The 23,962-nt window shown below is 38.1% G+C and overlaps 2 protein-coding genes across 11 annotated transcripts in view; both read right to left on the bottom strand.

Moving 5' to 3' along the window:
* The window catches only part of RIPOR3 (RIPOR family member 3), a 53,547-nt gene that overhangs the window by 20,639 nt on the left and 8,946 nt on the right, over positions 1–23,962 (bottom strand). For 4 of the 10 annotated variants that reach the window (XM_030007563.2, XM_041122522.1, XM_041122519.1 and 1 more), the window contains 10 exons: positions 11,916–12,192; positions 11,440–11,568; positions 7,233–7,379; positions 3,848–3,926; positions 3,048–3,071; positions 2,867–2,920; positions 2,004–2,153; positions 1,414–1,477; positions 980–1,023; positions 186–311 (listed from right to left, as the gene is read on the bottom strand). In XM_030007563.2, the coding sequence (XP_029863423.1) occupies positions 186–311; positions 980–1,023; positions 1,414–1,477; positions 2,004–2,153; positions 2,867–2,920; positions 3,048–3,071; positions 3,848–3,926; positions 7,233–7,379; positions 11,440–11,540 (789 nt within the window). In that variant the 5' untranslated portion in view covers positions 11,541–11,568; positions 11,916–12,192. Of the gene's footprint in view, positions 1–185; positions 312–979; positions 1,024–1,413; positions 1,478–2,003; positions 2,154–2,866; positions 2,921–3,047; positions 3,072–3,847; positions 3,927–7,232; positions 7,380–11,439; positions 11,569–11,915; positions 12,202–19,980; positions 20,045–23,962 lie in introns of those variants that run through there. The other 6 variants (XM_041122520.1, XM_030007567.2, XM_030007566.2 and 3 more) reach the window with 6 other exon arrangements.
* LOC115338763 (translation initiation factor IF-2-like) overlaps positions 12,185–23,962 on the bottom strand; it is a 31,791-nt gene continuing 20,013 nt past the window's right edge. Inside the window, exon 3 of the mRNA XM_041122530.1 lies at positions 12,185–12,242. Within this exon, the coding sequence (XP_040978464.1) occupies positions 12,193–12,242 (50 nt within the window). The 3' untranslated portion in view covers positions 12,185–12,192. The remainder of the gene's footprint in view (positions 12,243–23,962) is intronic.

The following is a 23,962-nucleotide window of genomic DNA, read 5'->3' as shown; positions in this document are numbered from 1 at the left end:
AAGGAAAAACAGAAGTAGTTGTCTGTTTAGTAAGAAGAACATTGATTAACTGCCATATCTACATGGCTAGGAAGAGAAAACTACTGAAAAATTTTTACAAATGCTTGATAGCCTAACAGGTAAGTAGTATGGCAGAAGACCTGTTATTAACCCACTGGTTCCAATCCAACCATTATACACCACACCTTGATTTCAAACTTCTCATGGAGATTGGGTATAAAAATCTTCTCTTCCTCATCCCATGTTTGGCTGTCATCGGTCTCAATCTTGCCTTTTAACCTCCATTTTTGGCGCCCCAGTCGCACAAACACCTAGAAACCACAAAGAAAAAAGGGTGTTGAGTCAACATATCCCAGTACATTCCCTTCAGTCCATAACCCTCACACTGTTCCAGTATGGCAAAGGCAAAGCCATACATTTAGGAATTTGAATGATGCTAGAAGATTGGAGGCAGGCATTCAGGTTGTAGGTTTTAACATCTTAACTCAGTGCCAAATGACACATCCCACCCATTCTAGAAGAACTGCAAAACTACGTTGCATAGCAGGTGTAGCAATACTGAAATACAAGGCACACTGGAATTCATTTGGAACAGTTAGAAGTAGGAGAGCGACGCAGTAAGATACTAAGATGCATTCATATCATGCCAAGGGCAATCTTCCAAGAAACAGGCAGCAACTGTTACTTGATTCCAAGGCAACTTTGAAGACAAAGAGCTGACAAGTTGGTTTTGATAGACAATCACTGCCATCTTTTAAAGCCTCCCATAACACTTGAATCACATCTTTCCCTCTTCAGTCTCAGAGGGCAGGGTAACTAGTAAATGTGCCAAAGCACTGTTCTCATCAGAATAGTGCACAGTTTTATCACAGTCTGTTTCCCACTCCCCTTCTATGTGTTGCACCCTTGCTCTCCTGTTCCTCTACTGCAAACTCACAGCAGTAAAATAAAGGACAAAATGAATGGCTGTATACTGCACCTCATATTGGTCGCCCGGGCAGAGACGCGCAAAGCCCACCAACCCTGAAAAGAGAAGGAAAACTCCTAATACTTTTAGAGTTTCACAACGTCCCCCAAAGCCTCAGCTTGCAATAAATAAAGTGACTGTCTGGCTAACACCCCCTTGCGCTCAACTCTGTGCAGAAGCTACGCCACCAGCCCAAAACACTCTTAGAAGGACAAACTTTAATTGAGCTGAGGAAAGAAAGCTTGTCAGCTTTTGTACTCAAATATAAAATACCACTGCAGATCTGTCTTACAGTGCTGAAGCAAACAGAGGTTTGCCAAGATTCTGTTCAGGGTCTGATCGTGTAAGCCAGTGGAAGCATAAATGGACTCTCAATGGATCAGATTGCTACATAGGAAACCAAAAATCAATTGATGAGTTTTGAAGGAAACAAGAAAGGAACATACCTTTCATCTTCAAGTGAAACTCTCCCAGATGGACCTCCAATGCCCCTTCTATAAAGCACATGTCCTAGAAGAAAGACTGAACAGTCACTATGACTGAAAAGCAGTGCAGAGTGGCTACCTTCCCATACATGCCATATTCTTATCTCATCTTTAAAGGACTTTTTTTTTTTTTGCGCTCCACAGAAGAGTGGAACTGCTTGAGCAGTTCATCATCAGTTATCTTCCACTGCTTGTTTTGTAAAAATAGCATAGCTTATTCATTATTCAATTCTTATCCCGTTACTTCCAGTGGAAGTCATAACAGACCCCAGTATTAAAGCAGAAATTCAAAGGATTTTTCACTTGTCTTCATGAATGCATGAAGCCAAGCTGAGTAGGGGCAAAAAAAAAGGCATAGAACTCAACAGCTTTGCCTGTAAGGTATTTATCTCACAAGCTTTAGTTCACATTATGTACCTGTATTTCATTCACATGTTAAGTTTTTAACCCACACCATAAAAAAAAAAAAAAAAAAAGCCAGCAGCAAGTCCTGGTACATTTTTTGTTAAAGAACAGTCAGATCTTCGTTATACGTGTGGAGTATTTCCTACCTCTGTGCACTCTTGGAAGTTCTTGTAAAGCTCCACTAGGCTCTCTCTGGAGGCTTTGGTGGAAGGAGACAAGGAAAAGGCATGTTTCATATTAGCGGCCCCATCTCGTAGTCTGCACTGGATACAGTAAGCTTCATAGAGTTCTTCTACCTTTAAGATTTAGGGGGGTGAGAGAAGAATGAACAGGAATTACCCTGGCATAGTCTCAGTAAGTTTTGGGAAGGAACATCAGCAGTCTTCCCTGGCAAAAAACCCCAACCAAATCCCATTATCATAGTATTGCAGAATGCTGCAACTCCTGCATTTTACAGACTGATTAGAGTGCTACACTTTGTAGGCATTCCTGCAAAAAAGCATGGGATACTGAGAAACCTAGAAGACAAGAAGTAGAGTAACACTTTGTTCGGGGAAAAATTACTTGGGAGCAAGAAACTGATTCCCTCAATACAGCTTAAAACACCAACACCTTTAGCTGTGTCAGAGGAGAGATTTCATTCCTTTGGAAGCACATGGCAGACAGCAGACATGCACTCTACAGAACTGCCCATTTGGCCCCTTGTGGAAAGGCGGGGAGAATATGTAAGTCTTCCCATAGCAGCATTTTCTGAATAAACTGGCAGAGTATGCAAACTCGTTTCACAGGCAAACTCAGGTTGGGTTGTGCCCAACATTCAGCCTGAATAGAACCATTCAAGAAAATAAATAAATAATTGCCACCTCCTGTAAAAAGAGTGGTTACAGCTTTCAGAAAGTAGCCAGCATTATTCCCCTTCAGATGAATTATAATTGAAGTATTTTCTATTTAGACAGTTTGCTTATACAGCAGTGTAAGCCTTAGATGTACAAGATTTAAAACCCTTTACCTTGCTTATGTGAAACTCCAGTTTTCTGATGTATCTCTCCACAGAGCGGATTTGCTTTTGAAGAGGGGAGAGAGAAAGGGACTTGAGAAATTGTTTCCTAAACATGCCTTAAAGTAACACAGTAGACACATCATCAATTTTCTTTATTTCCAACATTTCATCTCATCCTCAATAGTCTTACCTTATCCAGGTCATAGTAGAAAGCCTGAAAGAGAAATAGCACAGGCTGAACAGAAGAGCATGTATATTTGTACATATTAATGATACTTTCATGTTTGCTGCAAGACTCACTACGCATATCTTAAGTTACACTAAAATAAGATGCACTGTTTACTACAAGGAGACAGTCCAACATCTTCAGAATTAGTTTCATTTTCTGTTCATGGCTGATTGGTTTTCACAGATGCTTGAAATGATATAGTTAGAGTCTTACCATCAGCATCCAACAAGGACTTGGACATTGGTCAGGGTACATGGGAGTTTCTGATTTTTTTTTTTAATCTAGCTATTATTTCCCAAATGAAAGGCAAAGTTGGATCTGCCTTTCCAACTGAAAAGTTGACTTTTCATTAGCACTGTTGCTGAAGATACTTCTAGGGAGCAGTGAACATGACAGAATCTAAGTTGTTAGGACACATTCACCAACTATGGAAAACTAAGCCTGATCTTTATCACCATTTCTGTCCATACAGAGTCCAGGATGAACACTAATCACTAAACAGATCCAGGGAGATACCATCCCAGTAAGAAAAGGAACATGATCTGAAGAACACTACTAGATGTTGAAAATGTGAAATTCCAAGTTTAATTCTCACATCTAGAGCTAACTTGCTTGGTAAATTTCTGATCGTGATGCCTTGCTGGATCTCACCTCAGTGCTTTAACTGGAAAAGCCCTGGGAGTCCCAGACGTGAGATAACATCTACTTTTGTGACTTAAATTACTTTAGAAATAAAGTATTTAACATTAAAAGCATCTTACCAATCTGGAGTTCCTTTTTGTATCTTTGTGCCGACCAGAGAGATAATCCAATTCAGCCTGATGTGCTTCCAAGTATTCACTGGAGAGGAAGAAAACCCAGTATTACGTTCTTCTGATACATTCATTATAACACTTCCCCAAAGAATTTTTCAGCAGAATGTTACAAAGAAAATTCCTTCCCTAGAAGGCTTCTCTTGTTTTACTCTGCAGAGATGTGAATGGCTATATAGAGAGACATGGGTCAACAGATGAGAAAGGACAAATATTTGTCCATGGAAACTATTCTAAATGCAAGAGTCACTCCTAGAGGAGCATCTGCTGGTTACTGTTACCTAACATTTAAAGACGCTGTACATTAGGAATCCTCCTGAATCCTTTTTACTCCTCCAAGATATGGAATACTCAGTGTAATTCAAGAAGGCCACCACTCCTGCATAAGGTATATAAATGTACACATGGCTCACACTGCACTCAGACATTTAGTATTTCTTGTTTCCCTTCATCTAAAATAGATCATTCAAGTGAAAGATACACCTTATTTTGGGAATGCGAGGCAAAACAAAACAAGACAGTAGAGCTGGAAGCACTATTAAAGGCAAGAGGAAAGGAGGGATGTAAGAGGAGAACAATAAGTTCTAACACACACATAACCCAGCTCTCAGATCTCCTTTTCAGATTTCTCTAACTATTCCTGTTTGGCCTTCCGGAACCTTTTGTATAAAGTAGAAGATCAGTTCATTTGTTGAGCAAGTCTCTTCTTACAGTTACTGAGGAATAAGAATTTATCAACCAATTCCATCTTACTAAGTCAAAGAATTGCAACATGAAACACTTGCACTACAAAACCAAGCTCATAGAAGTAGCCCACATGTAAGGTAGGGCACATCATTTGCGTTTTAGCAAGCAGCGCTGACTACCACCTTTTAGTATGCTAGACAATTTCTTAATGTAATCATTACTTTTTCCAGAATGGGAACTATTTTGCAAGGTGTGAAGCACTTGGTGCCAGTTGGCTTCTACAGAGTTGCTTGCAAGCAAGCGTAGTCCCTTAAGAGTTCCTACAGGGCCTTAAACTATTTCTGCCGAGACCATCTTCTTCCAACTTTGCTTTTAATACAGAGCAGACTTAGGTAACTTTTTCCTCTTATGCTTAAAAGGCAACAAGAGTCACCTGGTAAATACTACATTGTAAGACACAGTCTCTGAGCAGTCAAAATAACTTCATTTTAGACAGCTGCACTTTTTCACATTTGCTTTGATGCATTTCATTTTCTTACTTTTACAAAACCAGTTCACCCAAGACACCCAGTGGCTCCAGCATTCAGCTGTCTGCTCTTTACACTCGCCTATTAACAGCTCGGTGCAGAAGTAGCCAAGGTTGGTTGCAGAAAAGAGTTCACTTAACTTTTAGAGGAGCTTCATCGCTTTTAGATTTAAGTATGTTAAAATTGCCAGCTTGATGGAATGGTACCCAGATGGTTAACAGAATAAGGAGTTATTGGAATGGTACCCAGATGGTTAACAAAATAAAGAGTTATTTTCTGTAGCTATAAAGAAACAGGCACGTAAAACATGTTCTACACCAAAAATTCAAGTCACTCCAGCACCAAGTGGACTCAGTCTGCATCTACTTAAAAGTTGGACTTTGCATTGCTATTTGATACAGTTGTTTTCTGTAGGTTACTTTAGTCAATTAGTTAGCTACTCAGTTTTGGCAGGAGTCTGATCATATGGCATTCACTGCAGAACTGGGAACAAATTCTGATCCACTTTATGGTTTCTCCTCCCTAAGCTCTGATAAATTCTAAACTCTGCAAAAATATTTGCTTTTGTTATTTGTTTTAAATCTAAATCCACTAATAACACATTGACTGATATTTTTAGGACTAAGACTTTATAGTCTTTTATTGGAATAAAAGTGTGACACATCTGAATTTACAATGCATTATTACAGTGCGTTTTACATTCTTTGCTTAAGAAAAGAAACTATGATCAGAATTAATAGAGTAGCAAAAATCTGAGGACAGCAGCAACATATGCGAAGGAACTGTAAGTAGGATGCCAGCAGAAAGAGCTACAGAGTTTACAAATCCAAGGAAAGGTATTTTATCTTCCAATAGTAGCTTCAGGGTGTAAATGAAGTTCCTGTGATATTAGACAAGGCCCATCAACATCAACTGTAGTGATTTAAGATGTGTATTTTATTATATAATAAGATTTGAGGACTCAGTTAAAGGTTGATCTGTTTCAATCACTGATGGAGGCAAACAGCACTTACCACCACTTCCTTTCTGATCTATAACACCAAGAGAGCAAGCTCATCCATGTTTTATTTGCCATTTCAGCACTGAATAACATCAGCATTTCTATGAGTTAACTGACAGCTTCCTCAAAGCCAGAATACCCTGAATTCAGATTGCCACCCCATCCTTTGATGTCTGCTGCATACACCTCACATCTGCCAGACTGAGACAATAGATAAAATTGGTCTTTAGCCTCTTCACTCAAGTCTGTACTGATGCAACAATGACTGCGCAGTCAACCATAATAAAGACTCCGAAACAGCGCTACATTTAAAGCAAGATAATGTTATTTACATTGCCATAAGAAGATGGAGTTGTACTACAGCTCTGTTTCATCACCTCAAGTCAGCTGAAGTTTCCAGGTAGATCTGCTTAGACCTTTCCCTTATAGCAAGCCACCAAGAGATGAAAGCGTACTTTTGAACTCCAGAGTTTAATTCCATTAAAAGGAAAAAAAAAAACAAAAACCACCAAACCAACCAAACACTCCCCCCCCCAACTGAAAAAAACCCCACTAGAATATCTCTTTAAGTGTTCTCCAATTAGCATAGGGAGAATAGAAATGGTTTATGAACCAGCTTCCCCACTGTGTCCTTGCAGGGCACACCCTTGCTTTCAGACTTGGTTTTAAGTCAGCTTTTTGAGTCAAAGCAAACTCCACACAGCTCCCTCTCCAGAAACTTTCTGCCAATCACCCCCCAAATCTGGCTGTCCCACCCCTGTTCAAGTCTCTCCTTGATCTCGAGACTTCCTGCCTGCCACCCTGCATGCTCCGAAAGTCTCCCTTCCTCAAGGGAGCTCAGTTGCTCCCCAAGAGATGGAGAATCTCCCACAGAGTTCTACCTGTCACTGACTTTTTAGAGAAGCGTAACAAACTAGGAACAAACAAAAACATCAGAGCACTTTGTTTGCAAGCAGACTGTCTGAAAGTGGATGAAACTTGTTTTACAAGGTCCCAAGCCAGTGTCTGGGAAAGTTACTACATATGTGTAGAAATGCCAGACGGAGACAGAGAACAGCGATACACAGACTTAAGCAGCATGACTAGGTAAGGCAAATTACAATATTTTAAAAGTCCTTACTTAAGTCCTTTCTTCAAAGCTTCAAAAATTTTCTTCACCTGCAGTGGCTTTGGATCCCAGATGACTGCCCCCTTCTGCAGGGAATTATAAGCCTTGGGGGATTTCAGTGACATTCTTGATCTCACTGAACTTCTGCTGAGAGACTTTCTGTAGAAAGAGAAAAGAAACACGGGAAAGATGCAAAACCCATCACCTGGGAGAAAAGAAATGCCTAACCCACAAAGCTTCCAGGCTACAAGTTATGTGTCCAATCCCATATACCTTCACTCAAAAGAACAAAGCTCTTGGACACACTGAGAATACTTTCACAGAAAACATTAGAAAGTTAAGGCCCAGCCCTAAATACCTAGTGCATGAAAGCTGAAATTTTTTGTGACTTCAACAATAATAATTTCAATAAGAAACATCTCCTTCTCCAAGCTTGACGTAGACTCTGAGAAGCCTAGTGGTTCTCTTTTATCCTTTTTAAATAAAGAAAAATTGTGCAGGTCCCCATTTCTTTAGGAAGGGCGGGGGGCAGGGCACTAAGCAAGAAAAAGAAAAGCTCATTTTTAAAACAGGTTAATAACAAGTTAATGTTTATACTGCTAGCAACTGTCTTAACAGATACGCATGGCAGCTAGCCAAGGCCCTGTTTCTGTGTGCCCATTCATACCAGTTGTCAGGTAACTACAGAACTAGTCAAGTAAGCCACGCTGCAGGACAAGGACATTCCCATTCTGACTCTCACCTGCAATTCAGGAAAATGAGGCAACAAACTTTTGATCTTCTCAAGGTCTAACTTATAAAGCTAACATAAAAAGCCTTTAGAAATAGCTATTTCTTTGCCTGCATTCACCATCCATTTAAATGATGGCTTAGAGCCCTACCACGTTTTAGAAAAGCAAGCTACCAAGCCCAGATTGCACACAAGATATAATTATATCAAGGTGTTTTTTCAGTGTCTAACACCTCACTTGCTTTTAAAAGCAACTGCAGAAACAAAATTAAATATTGTTTCTAACAGAAATCCCCCACACTAGATTTTTTGTGCTAACCTAAAGAGTTAGAACACCCTGAGCCATTGGTTACATATCTCTCTCTCTCTCTATATATATATCTGCAACATTTAAACCAGTAAATGAGCTGTCTGCAAATGGTTCTTTCACGTTGTCAGATTCCTGCCTGGCTTACCTCTATCTATATAATACTCTAAGTCTTATTATTATTATAAGTTATATTATATATTATAAGTTATATTATTATATATTATATTTTTGTATAGTTTTGTTAATACTCCCTGTAAGTCAAGCCTCTAAAATAACATTACCTAAAGAAGCTTCCCATTCCACCAAGCCAAGCCAACTGCTTGCTCTCAGAGAGCTCTCTCTCTATCCTAAATTCTGCTCACCTGGAGAAATGATGAACTCCAACAGGTTTAATACTTAGCCACCGGCTGTTTTAAGTTCTAGGCATGTGACTGAAGGCCTAAGGAGATAATTGAGCTTGGTGACTAAATCCTAGGCCCAGCACACCTGAGAGCTGTCTCCAGTCCTATTACAGAAACCTTCAAGTAACTACTTTAATTATTCTGGTGCTAAACTTCCACTTAACTCAATTTTTTAACATATAATCTGCAAAAAATCTGACAAAATTAGGTGTTGCGAAACATTACTGGATATTTAATTTCTTCACCCCAAAGATTATCTTAGTTTTTTATCATGGCTTAATGTAAAGTATTAATTAACAAAACCATTTGGAGCTCAGGTTACCTATAACGAGGAACACAACTGTTAAATTAGAAACTTACATTAATATTATTTTCTTTCATAAGATAATGAATCTTTGAGTATTCCATGCAAAGCAAGAGGGTTTCAACAGCAATAACACTGGAAGGGACAGTCTAGCCAATAATAGCAGTTGAAAGAGTCTCCGAGAAGGAACATCACTTAAAATTCTTTCATGCAAAGAAGGAAGTAGCATCCAGTTTCATGCTTTAGATGAGTACTCCAATTAGCAAGATACCATATGGAAGATATAAGATAAATCTATCTTTTGAAATTAAAAAGCCCAAATTACTCCTGGGTTTTGTTTATTTTTGGAAAGGGAAGGACTTTGATATTTACTTTCAGAGTTTTGGACTGCAAACCCTAAATTCAGGAAATCATTTCCCTTCAGTTGAAAGTATAGCATCTAAGCACTGCATACAGATAGGCTGAGATTTAAAACTCACCATTTTCCTCAGTGTCTCCTACTGACTGATGTATCCCATAAGTACTCTGTGAACTGATGTTAAGAATCCCATTTTCATACATTTCATAGGAAAGTGGCTGACATGGGCCTTAGGGACAGTAGCTAAAAGCTAGATGCTATGTTGCAGCTTTCCCTTGTGAACTTAATAATTTAAGTATCAGATTTCCCACTTTATAGATAACAGTAATAATATTTACTTCCTGTGGAGACCATTGTGAGGAAAAATGAAATAGTGTGTCTGACTGAGAGCCTCAAAAGGAAGTTGCTAAAGAAATGCAAAAGTATATTTAGCATCTGCTTAAGAATCTCCATGTGGACCTGATTTGTGTGTCATCCTTTGGATAGACCTTGCATAGGGCCCCTGTGATCTCCTGCTGTGTTTTGCAACAGTGCCTGAGGGAGAGATAAGTTAAGAAAGGGTGAATAAAAAATTTCTTCACTATGCTGGAGAAGGCTCTTGGGTGTTCACTGGGCTGTGACCGAGTATCTAGTACAAATTTTCCTTATTGCAGTGATTCCTGAACAAAACTGTCTGTCTAAACACTTAAATAGTGAAAAGCAATATCATAAAAAATGCATAAAGGGAGACGTTTGGTTAGAAAACCTTTGCAGCTAAAAGTAATAGAATAATCTTAAGGGATATATGAACTCTTCTGTTTGGAGCATTCTTACCCTGCTGGACTGTGTCTTTGTTGGAGAAACAGCTGTTCAACACTTTTCCTGGTAGATACTTTCCCTGCTAGAACTCCCACTATGTACTTGAGCTCAAGTCTGTTTATATAATTTATTGGCAGTGTTTTTCTCAAGATGTTATTGATTGGTGCGATTTTAGATGTCCGATCTTTGCTAGGTTTAATATTATTTTTCTGCTTCCACAACAAATGAATTTTTCAAATGTGAAGACTTCTGGATTACATCACAGTCATGCTGGAATTTCATTTTTGCTCATACTTTACCATGCTGTGTTTCACTAAAAGGTTAATTCAGTCATTTGGTTATTTGAAAAGATATTTTATGACATGAGTCAGGTATTTTACTGATACACAATAGGATTTTTTTGAGTACAATACTTTTTTTAGAAGCCTACTTTCCAATACTTCCATAAGATACTGCTAAATGATTCATTTTTTTATTATTCTAGCATGCATTGGCAGTCAGAGATTATATTAATTTTCCATTCATATATCATATCTTCTAAAAACATTCAACAGGCTATACAGGGATCACTAAATTCAGAAAAAGAACAAGAGCACTTCTAGTGGAAAAGCCGCACAGTTATCTACACAGAGCAATGCTACGCAACAATTTATGATAAGCAAAAAGGGAAAAACAGTGCAGGATGGTTTAGCAATTACGGAGCTCAGCTGAAGACTGGAAGACTGGACTGCAACCTTGGCTATACTATAGACCTGTTACTGATTGCAGCGAATTTGCAGCAGCCTTCTTGGCCTGTTTGTATTCCTCCCTTCCTCTCATTTGTGGCATTGCCAGAAAGCAGCCCTTCTTCTCATGTAATGCTGCTCTGCTTAAAATAACTCCAGGAGAACTTGAGTTGGGTTCAGCTACACATTTTGCCAGGACTCACCATTAACATCCCCATCTTTTTAAAGGTCTATGAGATTTTTAATTACCATAACTATTCAGAAGGTTTTAGTCAGAAAACATCAGTTACTACTAGGCTGCTAGCAGGAAGGGTTGCAGCCCTTCATTTTTCTAGAAGAAATGGACACCACTAACAGTCTGATACATAACCTCTGAAATCCAGGCATCTCTGAAGTACACTGTGTACAGTAGTAAGATAGTATGGTGTGAAGTATAGATATTTATCAGTGAACCATGACCACGCTCAGTAGTTGTAAGATAAAAATTAAGGAACAACTTCTACACATAGATGCCTTAGGTTAAAAAATACATTCACAGTACCCAACCCATTGTTGCCCAAACGATCAGGTGCTTTACTTTTTGTGTTACTTACGCTAATTTTCTGCTTTGCACAGTGCTGAATCCAGTGAAGGAACAACTCCTGCTAATACCACCCCCATCACCAGGAGAGACAAATGTGAGTTTGACCGACATGATTGCCAGTCAGAAAGTCCAACGGCTTCTGAAATAAACAGAAAAACAGATGAGTCAAAAGCTTCTTGGCAGTTCAGATTTGTGCTGCTGCAAGTGCTGAGCTGAATGGAAGTGGAAAGTCAGAACAACAGACAGTAGATTAAATAGAAAAAAAAGACTTGTCTGCTATACATGTTTCCTCTGTTGCCATCCACAATACAATTAATAAGGGACTGAACAGTCTAAAATGAAATCTCTCATGCCCTCTTCAATTTCTGATTGCTTTTACAAACTCACTATGTAAAAGCCAGAATAGCCTCAATTCACAGGCTCTCTACATTTCTGATTTTTTAAAAACCCTGTAATTGTCCCACTGCTTAAGGAGTTCAGGCCAACCTGTATATTTCCAAATCAGTATGGATGCCAGAACAACACTTAAGCTCCAGACTTAGTCAGGTCCAAAAAGCAGTTCCTTGCATCTGTGCAGAGCCACACTGAAGTCAATGGTAGAATTGGCTGAGTGATGCTTAAGCCCAAGGCAGAAGTCCGATTTCAACAGTAAATTTCAGGTTCTTGCTCCTCCTCTGGCAGGATTTCTCTTGGATTGCTCTCTTCTGTTTTCCATCAGTCAAACTCTTTTGCTTTCTGGAGAATTGTGTTCTCTGCCATATGTCTATAGAATCCAAGTTACAATATAAGTAACAGACATATCCTTCAAAGCAGCTGTAGAAAATCACCCAGACAGTTAATATACAGAAAAATTCCCTTCCTTCCCCCCTCAAGCTCATGTAATGTAAACACCACAACTGAGTAAAACTCAGAAAAACAAAAAGCTGGAGTATCTATTTGTAGAGAGTACAAACTCCAATAGAGCTGTACATGCTCCATGCAAAAGTTTGTCCTACATTATAGAATGTGCTCTGAAGAACAGTGAGCTCTTAATCTATCAGAGTAGATACTGGAAAGAAACATCTGCACTCAACCCCTATGCCTGAAATTATCCCATCAGCATGGCTACAGTTAGTCAGACTAGAAGCCCAGAAATGTGAAGATAAGACTCTTTTCCTGGCTCTTCCACTAACTTGGAGAGCAACTTAACTCAATGCTCTCCCAGACTGCATATGAAGAACTAAATGCTTAAATATGCTTCCCGAGAAGAGTGCGATTTGAGAGTGTTTTGCTAATTCTGGGCTAGCCTACAAGTACAGGGAATTACTGTAAGTGACTATGCTTTAGGTATCATTATCTGCCACAGCAGCAACAAAAGTTGTCATGGATTTCCACAAGCAGAGATCCTGCAGTGAGACCTGACTATTTCATTAGAAGCCGCTCAGTCAGCTCCCTGGGCTGAGGTCTAAGACTCCCATTTCTTTGCCTGTTCTACAGGCTGTGCCAAGTGCATGAATACATCTGTGTGAAAGAGGACAAATATTTTGGAACAAGATGTGAAAATGATAAATTTGAGCCAAACAGCTACCTGCTTTGCAAGCTAACTCGTTTGTCAAAAGAGGTGTTGGGCATGGCTAGGTATTTTGTATCTCAGTGCATCGAAGTCCACATGACTCCATAGCTTCAGTAGTACCAAAAGAAATCTGCTATATGGAAAAATTCAGGTGCATCTTAATCACATTTTAATCAAACTGTACAGCACTTACGTTCTCTTGTTTTGAAAGGGTGTCCTTAACACCCTTAATCAGAGATCGTACTTGCATCATATCACAGCTGAAGTTTCAAAATATTTTCCATTCTTTCCTCTAGTTTTCAGATGCTTATAAGCCTGTGAACAGTCACCCCATCAAAAGGATCATTAGACTGAAAAAACCATGCAACTTACTGAAAAACGTAATTGCATAACAAGCTATTAAAAGAAGAAATAAAAGGAATAGCCTCATGGTCATTGACCACATCCCTCATCAAGGATAAGCCAGATTCCCAGGATCTATTCTTCAGCTCTCTAACCTAAAAAAGTTAGTTCATGAATAAAAGGGAGGAAGAAAGTGCAGGAAAAGCTGTGTAATTTTATAGGACTCCTAAAGCCTGCATAGCATGAGACTGAAAGCCTTTGAAGGATATAGATATGAAACAAACAAAAACAGGCAGACCTTTGACAGGGAACAGAAAGTAGAAGATGATGAAAAGACTCCCAAAGTAAAAATCTGTGGTACTGAACTCTAGATGTGAAGAATTAAAATGGAAATGTACAGACCCCAAAACTCAGTTGGTGAAAGAAATAAATTGCTTAAATTGCCTAGACTTGATTCTGTTGCCACATGTATTTTTATAAATCAAATATAATTCTGGACTTCAAGAAGATACACTGTTGCAAATTAGTAGAAATGAGAGATGAACTGGACCTCACTTGTGTATAGCCATAAGCATTTAAAAATTCTCATGGGTCATTTGTTTTTTTTAGCTGCACAAAGCTTAGTCCTCAAGGCCACTGACCATGTCATGTTCTGCTGTAACGCATAGCTACATCCAAAAGCAATTCACAAGCACATTTTCACAGTTCCCTCTTGTAAGAATGAAGAGAATTTAAATAATGTTAGGAAAGCACCATTAAAGGGGTTATCTTTCTTACTTTTAAATAATGTCAACAAAGTCAAATACCACTTGGTACACACCTGCATATATTTTTTGTAGCAACCTAGAAATCTTACAGCTCATTTCACACTTCTGAGTAGAAGACCGTAAGTAGGATGTCAAGACAACATTTTATTTGTAGGAAAGATTTATAATCGCAGTTGTTTAAACAGAGGGTTTTGCTCGCCAGAGTGTCTGTATAAAAGTGCTGAGCTACGTTACAACTGCCCCTGAGAAAAAGCATCTGGACACATCTCAAATTCAACTCTCCCTTTAGGCTAGAAATAAATCAGATAAGGACCCCCCGACAAAGTTGAGTTCAAATCTGTCTTCCAACCTGTAACCTCTGCTGCGTAGGCCAGCATCTCCAAATCTCATAAATACAGGGATTATACCCTGGGGAGCAGAGGAACTTCCTCTCTTTTAATCTTCCCCAAAAGCACAGAACGTGAATACGGTAGCTAGCTAGGGGCTGGCATATGTAGAGCACAAAAATATCAGGCCAAACTGAAGGAGTCTATTGCCAGGGGCAATAGAAACACTGAACTACTAGAAAAAACAAGGAGTTTTGAAAAAGTCTTACAAAGTTTGTGAGTCGTAAATAGACCTTCAAACTTCCAGGTACTAATCGACTCAAACATTTTAATACATGAAGTTTTGTAAGATTGAGACTTCAGGTCTCAGAAATGTATTTTTAATATAAATCAAAAGAGCATTTATTTCAAATTAAAGGGGTATGTTTGTTTGTCCCTGTTTCAATGATTTGCCATAACAGACTATTAGCATTTAACCTTCAGTGTTACCAAGTATCCAGGCATGTAGGACCAAACATTTGAGCAGTGAGTACACTCAAACTGCATGTTCTGCTTTGTCTCTGTTAGTATTAGGATATTCCTCAAGCCAAATGACCTTCATCCTCTACAAACAAAAAACTGGTGTCTGTTTGTGTTTATGGCTAAACTTTTCCAGCCCTAGTCACATATTTAATTGTTTCTGGGCACAACGGTTTCAACAATTTTATGAGGAAAATATGACTCACTGACTTCTTGCAAAATATTTCTGCTTGTGCTTTGTACTTTAAATTAGTAGCCATGTTTTTCTTTTAGTATCTCCAAGAGGTTCACTTGAATTTGGTGAACCGTTGCTAGAGTAAGGTATTCGTGTTTCCTTAAAATTTATAATGTTCCAATTGTGAATGACCAGTTGGTTAAGAGACACACACTCGCTCTTAGTTGTGTGTCTGCAAAAAACTGTACCAGACTTCTGTTTCCTTCAGCTAATTGGAGACACACACGTCGAGTTGATAGCCTAGCCAACAAGTGGCTATGTATCTCACTAGTATGTCAGTACCTGCTGTTCACTGGCTTCAGCAAGCAGCGGCTGCCTAACAAAATAAAAGCCAGTTTGAAATCAAATAAATTATTAGTCACTACAGAAAATAAACACAATGACCGAACACAAACTATCAAATGTCAATCGCTTCAACGTCTTAGGATCATGTTTGTGATTCTGGATACATTATGTGATCATGACAATTTGTCTTACACCACCTGACGCTAACTTTCTCCTTACATTTTTAGACTACTGTTATTTTTATACATGATTTTATTTGTAAATATTACACTAGCTTTACTTGGAAGGACAATAGAGCCATTCTATCTTCTAGTTGTGGAATCTAAAAAGAGTTGATTTCATTCTGTATTATCACAACATAATCCTTTTCTCAGTATCAGATATGCTCAACATTTTATTGGAGGGACTGCAGCCTTGACCCTAAAATACGTGGCTTATATTTATGCCTATAAAGAGAATCCTCTTAGTAAGTGGATTTCTGCATAGCATAGTACATAGATTTTATTGTACGGTTGCCACCTGGAATCTATGTCTTTCTAGAGCATGGTTTTATAAAATCAGCTTCAGCTCCATGACAGCCAAACAAATTTGCCATTAATGTGTATTGGTTCTATACCATTTCTACTGAAACTCAATTTTAATTGTACATAACCAAAATCAGTAGTGATTAAGCAGATGAATGTTTAGGGGCTTTAGAGACATTCTGTGGACTTACTCTAGAAATGATCTGTGATTCCAACTAATCTGCTGTTTCAAAAAAACCTTCAGTCAATGGTGCTAAGTTACTCATTCCACTTCCTTGAATTTCTTATGAACTCCACCACAATAACTGTTTTGCTGCTATAATTGCATCTGTATTAGGGTTTTAGCTGATAGAAACATACATTGCAAACACTTAATAGGTGAAAAGACAACCCTAACATAATTACACCAGAAAATTTCTAGCATAAGTCAAATTTAAGACTGATTTTGCAAACTGGACTACATTTGTCTACCATCACATTGATGTAATCACAATTATTTTTCTTCCTCTCATTTATTTCAAAACTCAGGAACAATGGAATTAACTAACACTTCTGAATGCTTTTGATGGGTGGTATCCATTTCAAAACACTTGTGGCAGACAACGGCATTTGAGTCTTTCATGACACTGATAAAGAAAAAAAAAATTGGATTGCCACAATGTATTACAATACTGTCAAACATTTTGAACAAAGCCTTAGGGGCTGATCTGGGCCTGAACCACTGAAGCTTTCTGTGATTTCAATGTACCATGGAACAGGCTGGAAATTTCTGGACTTGGCACTTACTTTGCAGCGTTGGACATCTAAAGAATACAGACCACTAAAATGAATGAAACTCCTGAGCCGCAATAACATAATGACTCAGCCCTAATTACTCTAAAGGTAGATATAATGAAGGCTGACTGAACAAAGAATGAAGTGACTGTCTTGTGTACGGTATAGTGTTGAATCCACTGGGAAAATACACACTATATTTAATCTTTGCTCTTGAGCATTCTTTAGAAAAACCATTGACCTCAGCAGCAATGTCTACTTTGCTAGATAAACATTCCAAATTTATGATTAAACCCCCTTCAATTTTAAGCATTTCTGTTCAATTGTTAGACAAACATTCTATTTATACAGTTACTGGCAAAACTAAGAAAAATTTCTCTGGTTATTTTTCTAGAGATAAAAAGTCATTTGAATTAGGGAGACAGAAAGTGCCCTTGATGCTACATCTCAATATAGCTATTTTAACACAGCATTACACTCAAATAGGGATCCTTTCTTCAGATAAATCCTTTCTGTGGAAAGGATTCACAGCTACAAGGATTCACAACAGAATCTGAAAAGGTTATATGTAATTCACTTTAACATAGGAATTCTGACTTGTGGATATCATTTATCTAGAACTGGTGTCTCACACCAACACATATAACCTGTAACTAGTCCACCACACAGACAGGGGAAGGGCCACTGCAGTTACAGATATGGAAAATATGTTTGATGTTTTGTTTTTATATGGTAAAACAGATTTGAGAAAATGGAGGTACTGGAGACAAATGGCTGCCTGTGACAAGCTTTTGAAAATCTTCCCCTTAGTATTTTTATCATTCATCTCTGAAGCACTAAGACGTAAATTTTGCTTCTCCCTTGCACTTTGCCTGCTCTCCCATCTCACCCCTACTCATCTCTTTCTCCCTGCTGGTTCCTATAATGGGAATAAAACAATGTAGACAGCTGAACTTGTTCAGTCGTCTTTGGAAGAAAATGCAATCCATGCAGGAAACCATCTTCTACCAAAGAGATATGGTAAGCTACAGTGCTGTAAGGTCCAATGGATATAGCTGTACAGAGCCATGAACAATCACTCTTCCACTCATATTCACCACACATTTCTGCTGTTTTAAGACTGAGCGATGTGAGCAATTACATAGCTGCAAGTGGAAGATTTTGCTTCTCTACATAGCTGCACATGTGTTCCACAGAACTTCTTGGCCTAAACCTCTTTAACTCAGATTATTAGATGGGCCTTTTACTTTGCACCAACTTACATCTGCCAGGTTGTATTTTGAAAATCTCAAATGATTCAGGAATCTAATCCCATTCTCAAAAGTAATTTAGGCTCTTAGGAGCTAGTTCAATTGATTTTTAATAAGAATTACATTCATAGCTTACATTATTTAGAAAGATGGGGCTTCAGTGTGTAACTCGTTTTGGTACTTTTGCAAATTTTATCTAGGCAGATTCAACTCTTAAATATATATTTAAATACTGCATATCTGACATACTTCCCTCCTAGCCATATTCAAGCCATAAAAAGAAAATCAGATAAACAGCTTTGATCCAAGTTATTGCTTTAGTCATTAGGCCCTTCTATAACTTTATGCCAGCTTCTGGAAATGAAGTTCTGGAGCCCAGGTTTCCTATGCAGCAATAAATTTAAATATCATAAGCAATCCCCTCAGCTTCTCCTGTGCTGGGGGTAGTGTCTCTGATGTAACCATTTCTAGTGTAGTTCTTTGAACACAGGACTCAACTTTCAAGTCCAAGATGACCTGTTTTTCAAGCCTGCGATTCAAAATGTTACTGTATTTCCAATTAGTTTTCATCTAAGCATACAGATCCAACTTCTATTCTCAGTGACACTGGTGGACATCCAGAGGAAATTAATCAGTCATTTATTCCAGATTTCCAGTAGAATCTCGGCAGCAAATGTTGGCCTGCACTTAGTTAATGACCTGGAAACTATTTTTCAAGACATAATTTTGTGGTCAATTTTGTACCTCCCTCTAGTGGCAGCAGAGATCAGACAAATGAAGCACAAAGGAGACCTTGTCACGGGTCACACACTGATGTATTGTGCCTATTTCTTTCATGAAAATTTGTTACTTGGAATCAAGGTTGGCTGTAAATCCCACTGTAACTTTTTGGTAATGTTGTAATAAGAAAAGAATCAGTGATTGCATATAACCAAAATCCTTGTTTACTTCCTTTGCCAGTATGTGGCATATTCATATATAGCCACACGTAGTTTCTCCATGCTTGCCTACATCATAGCCTTCTGGTTGCTGTGAGTACTTTTGCATTGAGTTTTGCTTTCCTCCTCAGGGGAAGGCACAGAACAATTCACCCATTATCAGCTGATTTATGAGCACAGGGCTTGCTGCTAGCTCCTCTGGTTTCAATTTCAAACTTGATGACAAACTTGCAAGCCTGAATCAGAGATTCAGGAATGTGGCAGGCTCCACACGCTAGCCTGACTTGCAGCTTTTTCAGCTTTGGCAGAATTTGAGTCTGCAGTTAGCTACATTATAATGAATACTTAAAAACAAATTCCTAACAAGAGAAGAAGCAGATGGCGCTGAGGGAGAGCAATTTACAAGTGATGAACAGGCTCTTCCATTTCTGACAAAGGAAAATTTGCCTAGCAGCAAGGCACTGAATGGTACCAGTTCTGTCCCTGAGACGTTGCTCCTTTTTAATTAGGAACCCCAAGGAACATTCTTCTCTAATACACATCTCATTCTCCTTGTTTTCCCCAATCTGTGCCTGAATGTATGTTACGGATAGACTTATAGGTGTGATACTGTCTCCATCCATCAGCTAATGCAGGAGCCTCCTAAAAGCCCATTTCCAGGTCAATTAAGTAATAAGGAAGGTCCTTTATCTCAGCCTGAGTGTTGTGGAAAGTCCCAGCCTAAGCTTCAATAGAAACCACCATGATGGCTAGATATATGTTTTGATTATTACACTGAGAAGAACATATTAACCAAAACAGATGACAAACTTCCAGTACTAGTGAAATTTGATATTCAACAGTATGTGGGTATTTGATATCTTCAAAAACTGAAGTCTGTGAATCACAATATACCGATATATGTCCAGGGGCATGCTTCTGAAGCGGGAGAAACTACCTGTCATTTAGCTGTCTGATCAAGAAAATTGTCCCTTTATTAAGAATTAAACAATTAAGTCAACTTCCTATGGCAACCATGCTTTATTCCCATAAACGTTACCAAGACAATCTTGTGCCACAGAAATAACAAAGCTGCTGAATTAGGATCCGTATCCCAAAGAACACTGGAAAAAGAGGAGAAGCATACAAAATGTCATATAAGAGGGAAATAGGACAGAGAAAAGGTTTATGATTTAAAGCAAAATATTTTCTTTAATGCTGAGTAGACATAGACTTAGTTTTTTCAAAGTCAGTGTTTCTACTACTGATTAGTGAATCTCAGTACCTATCTCAAGATAATGAAAAACGGTGTATTTTTTAGAAAGAGACATCAAAATCAAGACAATCTAGAATGTCTCTCATTGGCCAGCTAATAGCCAAAGCCTCAAAAAATTATTTGGTGTATTTGAACATTTTATCTAGGCTGAATTTACTCAGTTTCTTCTAACACAGGCTTGAACTCATATTTTCTAACAAATTAGGGTAGCTGTCATAGCAATCCTAACACAGTGTTTGGTACTAATGTTCCCTTTCTGTAGACACTCCACAAGCATGTAAACTTTACTTGTGGAAAAAACCAAGAACCTTTGAATATATGTGGATATATCTGTACTTTCCCCTTCATTTCTTACCAATTCCTAATACATATGCTCTGACATTCACGGCCCACATTTTTTTATGCTGTTATTCTCTGCTTTTATTTGGTTTGGGTTTGTTTTTAATGAGGTGAACTTTGCACAGCCCAACTCTAGCTCCTATAAAATCTGTGTCTTAAATGGCCAGATTTAGTGATTTTTGTATGGAAGAAAAAAAAAGGCCTACATACTAACCACACAGCTGTACTTGGAAACAGATGTTTTACCCCCTTTAAACTTAACTAATGAGGACGGGAATATGGAACAGATAGGTCAGGAAAACTTCTGTCTAGATTTTGAATTTGGAATTATGGAAAAAGTACAAAAAAGACTGGTGCTTCCACATAAGGGGAGGGGACAAGGATGGTAATTCCACTGATGATGAAAATTTGCACTGCTACGCGAGCTTCAAGGCACTTCCACTTCGCAGCCCTGTTCATCCCAGTGTCAGTTCTATCCACTTAACTCACACAAGTATCCCATAAGGAGCAGGCCAGATCCTCAGTTTATATGAACTGCATGAACTCTATTCAAATAAATCTATTTACAGAAGTCCAGGATTTGGCTCTGTGTCTCCTTTGCATTTAGCAGGTGTGAAAAGACTCTAAATCACTTCATTCAAGACTTCTGTAAAACATAAAGTAGACCAATTATTTAGGATCAGATGCTGTGAAAACCATAACTTTTGATAGAAATCTGACTAAACATGGACATTTTTTAAACTAACTTTGCCCATCAGTGTGTTCTTAAAATATAAAGTGTCTTCTGCTGCTAGTTCGGAAATAGATAAGTTTTTTAGGACCATCGTTCCTCTGCTCAATCTTGTTCCGATCAAAGTCACTGGGAGCATTGCCGTAACTTCAGAGAGAGGATGAACACCTTTGTAGTCATGATTTGGCATTCACACTGGAAAAATGCATTAGTGATAGCTTTCTATAGAAAAGACGCATCAGGTTTTCCCTCTGGTTCCTAGCATAAACTTCTTTTAAAAATTATTCTTGATTTGTCTTTATATGCTCTTCATCAGTACGCTCCCTTGCAGTATAGAGCGGGTCCCTTGCACTAAGCCACAGCAGCAAAAAAGAAGCTTCTGCTGTATAAGGCTTTGTGAGACACAGTCATTACATGCAGAGGAAACTGGGTTTAGTGGGGCCCTAGTCCCCCTAGGGACTATGATAATATAAATTATTAATAATAAAAATAAACATTGGCTAGCTTGAACTTCTCTTCATTCCCTTAGAGCTTATTTTTGTGACGGAATTAGCTAAATAAAGCCCACTTGAAAGAATGCTTAATTGCAAACTATCCAAACAAAACAAAATGGAACTAATTGGTTCTTAAATATTAAACATTCAAAAGGAGATGGCTTTGGAAACAGCTGAAAGACTTATGTATATTAGGATACATATGATGAAGTAAGTTGTTAAGCAAAATGCAGTCTAAACTGGACTACATTTACTTTTAAACCAGATTTTCAAGTTTTGTCAGTGTGCTTCTACCTAGAAGACAGCTTTGGATTATTTCAAGCCTAAACAGAATTACAGCAATACCCTTTTGAAAATTATAAAATCAGAAAAGTCAAACTTGTGTAGTGACTTCTGGACATAGTTTGCCCAGGAAAGACTACAAAATCTACAATGATCATTACTCCATGGAGTGCCCCTTGAACCTATTTCAGCCTAAAAAAGACAGCTTAGCAAAGACTACTGTTTCAAGCGTTTTTTCTGAAGCAGGTATTTTCCTGGAAGTTGGGTAGGGAGAGTTCACATAAACAGTTCTGACAACAAAACTCTAAAGGAGAGTAGTAATGCCTTCCATGAGAATAACTGATTGCAGATCTACCTTGACCTTTATAAACTTCCTTTCTTCAGCCCTGTGTTTTTGTCACTCCTATTTAATTCAAATATTTCACAGTCAGCAAATAGAAAGAATCTGTTTGGGCATGTGAAAACTCCCTTTTCATATTCATTAAAGGTTAATACAGTAGCCACACTTATTTCTTAAATCAGAAGTATTTCTAGCAAGACTAGAAAATGATATGTCTAATGTGACTGAAATCTGTAAACAAGAAAAAAATTTTCTACATTAGAAAAGAGCAAGAAGTAGATAAGTTATAACCAAAATCATACAGTAAAAATAATTTTTAAAATTAATTAGTGGTAGAAGAATTATTGTTTGGAGGACCACTGTGTGCTGTGACATGAAATCAGACTAGTGGTAAGCCATTGAAAGTGCACTGTCTAATCAGCCACATGTTTACTTTCCCACTTATCAATAACTGACATTAACAAGACTTCTGCCAGAGATAATAAATTCCTGGAAATGTCAGGCTCTTCTACATCACCTAGCCCAAGCACAAGAGAGCTACTCACTGGAAAAAAAAAAAAACGCAGACATAAGTGGAAGTGCTAAGCAGAAGTTGCTCAGCCGGATCAGTTGAGATCAAACTACTTCAGCATTTAGGCCAAAAGCTAATGTAATTTTAAGGTCCCTTGAAATGTTATGAATATCATCAACAAATGCGGCAAGGGTCAGTCATGAAAATGCACTTCAGTTTTGTGCACAAAAAAATCAATTAGCTTTCTGCCTCAAACTTCTTCAAAGACTGTGAACCCAATTGTTTGTTCCCTGAGGACTCAAAGCTTTTACTGTAACTAGCAGTCACATCTGCTTAGTGTTTCATATTTTTCAGCATCACAAGGAGTTTTTCTTAGACCTCGGACTGGTTTACTCAGCATCTACGTATACGTACAACAACAAAACTCCAACAGAAAAGATAACTGAGGTCTTCTGCCAGTTTGTTTCTACCTTTCTCCCCAAAAGACACAGGCAATCCTGGCAAAAGGAGTATTCTTATATGAGTATTTTGCCAGCATAGCTAACTCTTAAGGGTTTCATTTTTTAACGCCCCTTTTAGCGCTCCCAGCTATGCCAGAAACTTTGTAACATAGATCTATACTGCTATACAAGAAAGCTTTGTTGTTTTAATACGTCTAGTATAGTTTTCAAAGGTAGCAGTACTCTGTAGATATTGTAAAAAAATCCTTCAATGTGAACACCGTCTGTGTATCTATACTACCAGCACTTCACTGCCATCAGATTATTGGTATTATTTACTACAAAAGTTCTCCTAGAATGAATGGAGCAACTTGGCAAACTTGTGCTTTCTATTAGCATAGTTAAAACTATCCCTCAGACCTAAACCAATTAGTACTAACACATGCACAAGTTTAGTGTGCGCTATAACTGCTTCTATACTTGCATCTTTTGCTAATTCAGCCATGGTGGTAAAAGAATCAATTTTTCACAGTCCTTACCCAATTTAGCTAAGGGCAAGAATCTGTAATATGGACAGGGACTTAACAGCTGTAGAGAGGGGCTTATTACTTGTGTCTCTTTAGATACTAA

Source organism: Aquila chrysaetos, chromosome 3 (assembly GCF_900496995.4).
Source record: "Aquila chrysaetos chrysaetos chromosome 3, bAquChr1.4, whole genome shotgun sequence".
Taxonomy (NCBI): Eukaryota; Metazoa; Chordata; class Aves; order Accipitriformes; family Accipitridae; genus Aquila; species Aquila chrysaetos.
This window is presented reverse-complemented; position numbering and strand designations above follow the sequence as displayed.